This window comes from Durio zibethinus, chromosome 20, assembly GCF_047325235.1.
Source record: "Durio zibethinus cultivar Kanyao isolate XHJ-2024 chromosome 20, ASM4732523v1, whole genome shotgun sequence".
Classification (NCBI taxonomy): Eukaryota; Viridiplantae; Streptophyta; class Magnoliopsida; order Malvales; family Malvaceae; genus Durio; species Durio zibethinus.
The window spans coordinates 6,718,724-6,728,935 of record NC_143181.1 but is presented as its reverse complement, the minus strand read 5'-3'; the positions used below and the strand labels follow the sequence as shown (position 1 = coordinate 6,728,935).

The 10,212-nt window shown below is 30.9% G+C and overlaps 1 protein-coding gene and 1 pseudogene across 2 annotated transcripts; both read left to right on the top strand.

Annotated features, from left to right (window-relative positions):
* The first annotated feature begins 315 nt into the window (after positions 1–315).
* On the top strand, positions 316–2,791 carry LOC111315001 (glycolipid transfer protein 3-like). Its single transcript, XM_022916618.2, has 6 exons — positions 316–782; positions 876–931; positions 1,141–1,271; positions 1,595–1,730; positions 2,280–2,423; positions 2,499–2,791. Exons 1-6 carry the CDS (start codon positions 623–625, stop codon positions 2,532–2,534), a joined length of 663 nt encoding a protein of 220 aa, XP_022772353.1. The 5' UTR covers positions 316–622; the 3' UTR covers positions 2,535–2,791.
* A 2,508-nt stretch (positions 2,792–5,299) lies between these two features.
* On the top strand, positions 5,300–9,395 carry LOC111315689 (uncharacterized; annotated as a pseudogene). Its single transcript, XR_016330785.1, has 2 exons — positions 5,300–6,174; positions 7,756–9,395. The product of XR_016330785.1 is annotated as an uncharacterized LOC111315689 (transcript).
* Positions 9,396–10,212: the final 817 nt, after the last annotated feature.

Sequence of the window (10,212 nt, the reverse complement as noted above, 5' to 3'; positions counted from 1 at the left end):
AGTTTTAAATCCATGCTGCAACCCTGTTGATGATATAACTACTAACTGCTCTAGTTCAATTTTAAAATTTCTAGTCTGTTTTGCTCCCTAAACCTTTTCAGTATGGCCAAGATGATGATAAATATTCCCTCATATTGGAAAAAAGAAAATTATGATTGTATAGATTAATTCATCAAGGACCCACAACAGTTCTAGTTTTAATTTATGCATTCATTGATGAGATCAAAACTCAGGCTAAACTAGTAAAGTGTATAGATGAGATCTTAAAAACCATAAGATTACGTTTAAATAACAGTGAGATGATAAATATGTATAGTTCATAGATAACTCCGAGGTCAAATACAAAGTCACCATCAAAGTCTTAGAGAAGAAATGAATATTAAACAAAAATTAAAAATAAAAACAACAAAATTAATAAATGGGTCAGCATTTCTTAAGCAACAAATGGGTTTTGTTTTGTTAGTTTAATTCAATCATACATATCTATTGGATTAAATTTCTAAATTCTAAAATCTCTCAGCCGCTGCCTATAGTCCATAAAAAAATTCAGGTGAGTCAGCTGTTAGCTATATAAGGTTAAGCTAAAATTAAGAGAAAGGAGAAAAGAACTGTGGAGATTGAAATGAAGAGAAGAAGGGAAATGGAAAAAAGGTCAGAGTTAAGAGCTGCCATTGAAGAGCTATCCATGTTAGCGAAAGTTCAGCCTGGTGATAGTCTTGACGCTGCTCATATACCAACCAAGCCTTTTCTTCATGTCTGCACCTTGATTCTTCAAGTTCTTGGTCAGTTTCTCTTCTTCTTCTTCTTCTTCAGACATGTGGGTCTATAAATATCAACTAAACTTTCTCTTCCTACATTTTTTTGTTCTTTTGCAGATAAGATAGGCCCAACTATGGCTGTCCTTAGACAAGACATTCATCAAAATATCCAGGTTAAAAGTAAACCACAGCATACTTTACTTTTCTTGCATGGCAAGAACACCCTTGTGACTTTTTAACAAAACCTTGCTGTTTTGGCTTTATTTTCGTCGTTTCATTAATTTTTCCATGGGCATTTCCGTCCATGTGAGGACATAATTTTGTCATTTTCTTGATTATTTGAACATTGATGGAACCCTTTTTTTCTTCTCTCTATTTTCAGAGATTGGAGATTCTTTGCGAAACTGATCCTACAAAGTACTCAAATTTGATTGAGATGTTGAAAAAAGAAGGCAGTGAAGGCAACGCAAGAAAGGGTACCAGCTGCAGTAGAGCCTTTCTCTGGCTTACTAGGTAAGCAGATTATATAATAAAGATATTACAATTTGATCATGGCTAGCAAAAAGGTTAACAGATGTGAACAAATCTTTTCTCCAATAATGTAACTTATAACTGTAGTTTCAGCTTTGCTTTCTGTTCTATCACCATAAAATAAAAGAGAATAATCAAAGTGCTGCAACTTTGGATCCATGATAGTCTCTGTCATAGGGTCTGCTATTTTTTGCCTTCTTTGTTAATTATAGGTCTTAACTATTTTTGAGTTGTCTTTAACTACAAGAAACAGAGACAAGCTTTAACTTTGTTTTTTTATTTGACCAAATTAAACAAACTTTCAGGTCAATGGATTTTATGGTAGCTTTGTTACAAAGATTGGTGAAGGATCCCGGGCAGAACATGGAACAAGCAGTTGAAGAATCCTATAATATTACTTTGAAGCCATGTCATGGTTGGATTTCATCAGCTGCTTTTAAGGTATTTCGGCATTCCTGATTCTTTGCAAGAATTTTTCCCTCGTATTCTACTGCCTATATGAGTCTCAAGTGTTAATGATTTAGCAGTCCTTTTTACTGACATAACCCACTTATTCGAGAAAAAGCTTTCGTTAGATGACAGGATATGAGGCTAAATTTCTAGCTCAGGCACAAAACTCCAGGAATGCCTAGAATTCTTTCTTCAGTCTATCACTACTATTGTTTCATTGACAAATTCTGCAAGTCATCAACTGTAATGTCCTTAAAGTAATATTTCAGGATTGTGTAAAAGTTCCATAATATTGCATAACTTAAATTTGTCTAAACATGAAGATCTAAGAATTCGTGTAATTATTTTGTGTTCTTGTCGTGTCAAATGCATTTAAAATACAAAAAATTATCATGTGTCAACATATTAAATATAAAATAATTTTTAAAATTTTTATTAAATTCATATAATATTTGCTAAATTTTAAACGAATCAGATTTTGTATCATGTCACTGAATAATATTTAAAATTGTTAAACGCTAACGGATGTAAAGTTTGCAGGTGGGGCTAAAACTCGTGCCTGATAACAAAACTTTCATCAGTCTTCTCATGACAAAAGATCAAAATTATGACAACCTGAAAGAGGATATGCAGACCTTAATTTCATTACTTGTTCCTATACTAGAAGATATCCACTCTATCCTGGTGAGTATATTTGTCAATGTTGATCATAGATGTACTAAAGGGCAATGTCTAATGCTTATTTTCTTGGTTATGCAGAGATTTTATCGATTGGATAGGTTAAAGTCAACCTAAGGAGAATATATGGGAAAGAAAAAGGCAAGAACAAACATACAGAGCTTGGTTTTGTTATAGCTTGTAGTGCTCTCCAACCCCATTGTCTTTTCCTGTAAATGTTATCTGTAAATAGCCTTCTAAATAGCAAGAAAATCTGCTTCAACAGCTGCTTTTTTTCTAATGTATGTAGACATGTAAAATACAGAGGTTTCCCTAAACTCTTTGTACAAATATTTGCATCATCAGGGTAACAAGCAATTTATTTTACTCTTGAATCGGTCTCATCAAGCATATTTATGTATAAATAGTAGTTTGGAGGTCTAATCGAGTAAAAAGGAACCCGAAACTGTTGGGAGAATGACTTGAAATTCAAGCAGAAACTTTTGACAGGAGGCCAATTGAAAGGAGGAAGACTGGTCCAAAAAAATGTTTGAAAAGAAGGTTAGGAGTTCAACTAGCTAAAGCTTTTCAAGGATAATCTTTACAAGTACCTTTAAGAATGACAGAATGCGTTTCATGGAGTGATTTGAGCCCAAGCAGAGGCGAAACTAGAGGGGCCTGGCAGGGCTCTAGCCCTTATTTCCTCAAAATCACTTTACCATAAGTATATTTTCATCCAAAAAAATTGTAAAATCATATTTTATCCTCCAAAAATTAATAATTTGGTCTTTTTTTAGGAACATTGTAATGATATGATAAATTTCATAAATGGTTAAAATTTTTATTTCTACATGCAATAAATAATTTGATTTTCTTTTCTTTTTTAATAAAAAAACTTATTCTTTTTAATGTAATCATTATTATTTCATTAAATTTTTTATTTCCTTAAAATAAAATTTTCTTTTTAATTAATTAAATAAGATGTTGACATTAATTATTATATCAAAATATTTTTTATAGAGGCAAAAAAAATGCAATTAAAAAAATTCAACTAGCTATATATACTGTGCATATAAAATTACAACTTTAATTGTACATTATAATTTTTTTTATTTTTATCAAAAATTTTCATTTTTAAAACTCAATCTTTTAATATATTACTCTTATTCTTCCTTTTTCAAAAAATTATTAATTAAAATTTAATTATTCTTTAAATATTCAAGAAATTTCTTTAAATTGTAAAAAAAAAAAATTTAAAGTTTTTATTTAATTACATTATTATTTTATTTAATATTATTTTTTATTAAATTTTTAATAATTCACCTTATTTTTATATTAATCCTTCCAAAATAAAAAATTCTAAGAGCTAGGAGGAGCTGCAACTTATGTAGCAGACAATTTTCAAAGAAGTCTGAAAGTAGATAATTGGTTCTCTTCTTTTGTATTAAACTTGAGAATTCGGGTATCGAATAAAATATTAATAATTTATATCTTATCTCATATTTTATATAAAAATTATATATTGTAAATTATGTTAATATGAAAATATATAATATATTTTTAATTTTATTAAATTTATATATAATTTTTTATCAAAATTTTAAATTATATTATTTAATCTTATTTTAAAATTTTATATCTATTTTATATTTATTTTTCAAGGTAGTTAAACTCCATTTATTTTGTAAAAAATGACTTTTAAAAAATAATTTTTGAAAAATATTTATATTTTCTGATTTAAAATTTTTTTTATTATTTGGATAAAAAATGTTTTCTATTGTTTGGTTGCTTTTTGGAAATTTTTTTTTTCAAATAATATTAATATAACTATTAAAATATTAAAAATTATTTATCATTAAAATGTATTGAAATTATTTATTATTAAAATTATTAATATTAAAAAATAATTACATTTTAATAATAATATTTAATATTAAAATATTATGTTAATATATAAAATACTTAAAATAAAACTATTTATTATTCTTTATATTATTTATTAATATATTATAACAATATTTATTAATTAAATTAATAATATTTATTATTATACTATTTATTAATATATTAATATATTATTTATTAATATATGATTTATTAATATAATTTTATTTATTAATATTAATATTAATATATTATTGTAATATTTATTTATAATAATATAATATTAAATTATTATTATATTATAATATTATTTATTAATAGTATATTTTTTATTAATATAATATTATTTCTTTATTAATATAGAATTTATAAGTAAAATTATGCTAAAAATATTAATAAACAGTTTTACTCATAAATAATTCTTTTTTAAAAATATTTTTTTTAAATTCATACGATAATTTTTTAAAAAATAATCTTATTTTTCATTGATCAATAAATTATTTTTCGTTGATCAATTAATTTTTTATCAAATAAATACAAAAAAAAATATAAAAATTATTTTTTAAAAATTATTTTTCGCAAAATAAACTGAGCTTTAAGATTTTGCACTTTCCAAAAACAATTTCTCAAGATCGTTAAAAGGGTGTTTTATTTGTATGCTTAAAACTTCAAACTTAGTATGACATTTTTTTTATATATCTCAATGAATCGGAGGCTAGGCCGACTAGGTAACCAAAAACAATTTTCAGAAAGGAAATTACATATGGATCTCTTTTTGGGCCTCAAAAGGGCAACCCAAGAATTGAGTCCCTGTTGTTTTCTCCCTTCGCTATCTCTGAATCTGTCAGCAGTGAACAATTTCAACGTTCCAAACTTGCAAGTCCGAATAAATTTATTCTGGATCTGAAATTTCTACCATCGTCTATCTATTTCAAACAATCATTCTCATTAAAAGTTAAAACCAAAATCTCTCCACCAATCTAGATCTTGAACATTCTTCTGCCAGGTTTTTGGTGAGTGTACTCTTTCTACATCTCCTTACTTTTTCATTCAACTCATGAAATTCAAAGAGAATCAAAATCCCATTTTATTAAATGCCTTACATTCTGTTTCTTCTTCCCTAAGCTGCCAAAAGAACTGCAACTTTGATGGTCAAGATCTTTCCTCTATGTAGTTTATGCTTGAATTTGTGTAATTGAATCAAATGCCATAACTTGATTCTTTAACCTGTCCAATTACCTATCTGGGTATGCTTAATTTGCATAAATATCGAAGCTTTTCAGCTGGATTTATATTATCATGAATAATTATCCATTTGGGTCAAAAAGTCCTAAGTCCTTCAATGCATATCCAAGGGGTGACTTTGATATAGAATCAGGAACTGTTAAAAGAACCAGAAGGCCTAGAAATTCACCATTTTACCCTGTTGGAATGATTACGTCCTTTGTTAACCGGCTTCATTACTATTACAAGCTACATCCACTTCTTGTTTTCTTCATTTGCTTGTCATTTGGGGTTACAATCCTCATAGTTTTATCTCTATATGAGCACCACTATAGGATGCTGAGTAATTATAGGATACTTGGTGATGGTTTCGATAATAACTATCCATTTGCCAGGCTTAAGAATCTTGTAATTGTGGCTGGACATTCGGTTTATACAAGTAGTAGTTGTGGGAAAGTTGATAAGGAGGATTCTTGGTTTTTGGAGTCTTATCAGAAGAATAGAGGCCAGGCTGCTACTTTTTTGGCTCACATAAAAGAAGGGATAGAAAGCACAGCAAGAGATGATGGGGCTTTGCTTCTGTTTAGTGGTGGAGAGACTCGGAAAGATGCTGGTCCTCAAAGTGAGGCGCAGAGTTATTGGACAGTTGCTGAATCCAAAGGATGGTTTGGTATGTTCACTTATTCAGTCCTTTTATTTTCCTGATTATATGCTGTCCTGCCATACGTCATTTCTAGTTCAAATGTTCCTGTTGATTTGAAGGATTAAATGTAAATTTGACAATATATGATTATTGCGCTGATTGTTTACCTGGTCATTCTTCCTATATATTTGTTGCTTTTTTATGCAATATCAAGTTTTCTGATTTCATGACCGTCTCTAGTTTTAGTTCCAATAAGTTCATGACCCTTTAAATTCAAATTCACAACATTTTAGGGTACTAGTTGAAGTTCAATTATTACAATTTTCAAGCGGCCTTTTCCACCAGATATTATTGACAAGAATAATTTTGGGGCAGATGAAACTCTTGGTTTGGTTGAATTAGTAAGAATACTAGTTAGACAAGAGTTAGTACTGAATTCAACTGCATGTTTATAAAAAAAATTTGAATATATTGATGGTGGTAATGTTGTTAGATTGGATTCCAGTTAAGCTACTGCTTTCAACTAATAGGACTAGCCAGTATACATGCTAGCAATTTCATTTTTCTCCTAAAGAAACTCCTCCATATTTACCTGGAAACTGATGTATGAAATCAGCTTCTCTGATGTGAGCAGTTAGCTTGTGCTTCATAGGATTTGGCACCTTTTGTCAGTGTTCATGTCCTCTTGTGCATGTCTCTATTTAGTAAGTTTGAGGTCTCATCTAGGGAACTCAACTTAACTATCCTCTCTGATATATTGACATTTCCATGTGTATGCTTCATCGTTACTTTGTGCATGAAAATTTGGTCGGCAAGTAGATGTAGCGTTTCATTTTGCTGTTAATGTTGGTTGTACCATTAGTTACAGCCACTCTGGTGTAAGAAGTAAACCCAACAGCATGTTTGAAGCAGTAAAATTAATGCCAATTCATAACAAACTTCCAGATGTTCTAAATTTGCAATGGATGTATTGAAGCAAGACTTGTTTACGTTGATATGAGGCTTCTTTTGTTTTCTTTTAAAGTAAAAAATGCATGGACAAAAAGTCTAAGCAATAGAAGAAATGAGAAAGAACTTGTAAAAGTAACTGCATCCTATAATGCTTTCCTTGACTCCAATTAACACTAAAAGTGGGAAATGAAGCATGGAGTCCTTTGTTGCTCTTTCATTAAGCACTTGTTGCTTAAGCGACTGGTGCTGCAGATCACTCTCATTTCACTTCATAAGTGTAAGAATGTTTTTCTGTTTACAAGGGTTGAAATAAGGGATATGCGCTATATTTTATTATGAAGTAATTACATGTTGCCTTTGTGAAGCTGTTATTGTCGATTAATTGCAATTCTATGTTTAAAATTATGCCAAAAGGCACTAAGAACTCCCTTGTTGCTGATTAATTGCAAGTTCTATGTTTATAATTGTGCTTTATGGCACTGAAGAACGCCCTTGATTTTTTGATATATAAATAATGAACTTGTCATTGCAATATCCACTTTCTAGTCAAGTTTATGAGTTTTCTTCTTTCACACTTTTATCCCATGAAATTGTTTTTGCAGCATGAAGGCTTTGAATCATCTGAGTCTCATTGTCATTATATTTGATTTTTTTCAGGGAAGGAAGAAAGTGTGAAGTCGAGGGCATTAACAGAGGAGTATGCAAGAGATAGCTTTGAGAATCTTCTCTTTAGTATTTGTCGGTTTCGAGAGCTCACTGGGACATACCCACACAACATAACTGTAAGCATTCTGCATTTGTTGGTCTTTCTTACTTTTACTTTTCCCTTCCCCCTCTTCTTCCCTCCTTTTAGCATGTTTAAATAGGGTGAAAGAATAAACTGGAAGGTAAACAGTCAATGGTTTTTTATTGTTTATTAAGCTAATGTTCCTACTCTTAGTACAAAATAGCAAAGCATTAGAGTAATTATCTAGTTCCATTCATAAGGTCATTGAACACCAGAAAAATCACCCAGATAAGTATGATTGCAGCCACAGCCAGGAATAATACATTTAGTTCTCAAAAGCATATCAGATTTCCTGCATACATACACATGTCAAAGTTATTCAGTGTAGTCCTTGCTGATCAAATCAAAAGGGTTTTGGGTGGGTTCATATAACATCTTGTGATTTAGACCTTAATCCAAATAACCAAGTTGCAACATAAGGCAACCGAAGTAACCAACTTCCATGTTACATGCACTTAGGTATGAATGTTGGATATGAGTAAGTGTCTGCATGTCTAACTCGCTTTTTGCTAAAAATTTCTGATTCCTGGATTCTGCTAAAAGTGTCCAAAAATTGTATGGCTCCCTTCATCATTTTTCTGTCCATTACTTGTCCGTGGCCTTTCAAGACAACTTTAATCACGAATCACAAGTATGAGTTCCACAATTTCTAGATGGATCCTACACATTTGAATGTTGATGATGGCTGTACTGAAAAGAAATGGATAGAAAAATAACTAAGAGGAGCCTAATCCACAAAAATGGGATACAAAGATGTGGACACTTCTTAAAATTATAAGAAATATATTATTTGTAAAAGTTAGTGAAAATCTTGAGACACAATTCTTTAGATGAACCATTTGTACTATTTTGGTTTATGGAAAGTATATATATTAATTTAGCCTAAGTGACCTATAGTCAAAGTTACGCTTATTATAAATATTGTTGGGGAGATAAGCCAAAACCCTAAGCCCATGGGAACACCCCAAAGGAGCTCATGCATACATGTTGGACACCATTTGAACCAAAAATCCTAAGCCAATGGGTTCTTGGATTCTTCATGTATATATGCCACATTTACTTCCCACTTTTTAGTGATGTGAGATATCATATTCACATGTGAACCTCAATTTCTTCAGTTGTATGAAGAAATTGTTTGACAAGTGTCGTTAGGCATCAGTTACAATATGCATCACTCCACATAAAAGCTTCTTGCATGTTCTTCCCTTTTGTCAAGTAGCTGATGATGGAAGTGTCCATCAACTAGTCTCTAATATGCGAAGGAATAGTTTTTGGGGCATAAAGAAATGATTGCTCTATTAAAGAGTATACCTTTCAAAATCTTTAGCCCAATAATATGCTTACTGTTTATACTAGTAGAGGCTCCCTGTGCATCTGTACTTCTACAATGATGGGGAGGGAAGCCCATTGGTTTCCATTACATGTTACCTCAAAGTACTTGACTTGTTTTTTGTTTCTTGTTTTTAAATGTACTTGCTTGTTCTTTATTTATAAAAAGTGCTGTTTGCTCCCCCAGTTTTGGAAAGAAAATTCATCCTAATCCTATTGCATTCGGACTAGGTTGTAAGCTATGATTTCAAGGAAGAAAGATTTGCACACTTGCATTGCTCTGCCATTGTCTTTCCAGAGTCATGATTCTTCTACACGGGCACCCCAGCTTCACCAACTTCCAAAGAAGCAGCTTTGAAAGGTGAGGCATTGGTGAGGACTCAGTTTCAACAAGATCCATATGGATGTATCGGATTACTTAAGAGGAAAAAGATAGGTCGTGATCCCTTCCATCGGTCAATTCCATATCCCAATGGATGCCCCGAAATCGAAGGTCTGTTTAGATATTGTGGGGCTTCTCCTTATCGAGGTACTCTGCCATGGGCTGAGTAAAATTTACTGTAGTATCTTACTTCTCTTGATAGCCTGTACCCCATCTAGACCTCCAAAAGGACACTTGACCACATAATATAAATTCTTGTTAAATAATTTTTTAATTACCGAACTAATAGAAAAAGAAACGATGAATTTGTGATGTGATCACACCACTAAGCTCTCTCTCTCTCTATCTCGTGATTTTTCTTCATTGTTGTCACAGTTATCGATAGGATAATTGTTGGAGCTTTTGTTTTGCCATCGGCTTGGGAATATCAAACGTGTCATGTTTTCAGTAATCTACTGAATACCTGATTATATTTCCAGAAATATATAGCATGATCTCTGGAATCTCTTTCATCATGATCTTGTTCCCTGGATTTTAGTCTTCATTTTGGCTTCTAATCAAAAACTAAAAGGCCTAGGCATTTTCAAGGAAAATGTTGTATTCTTCTGCTATTTAT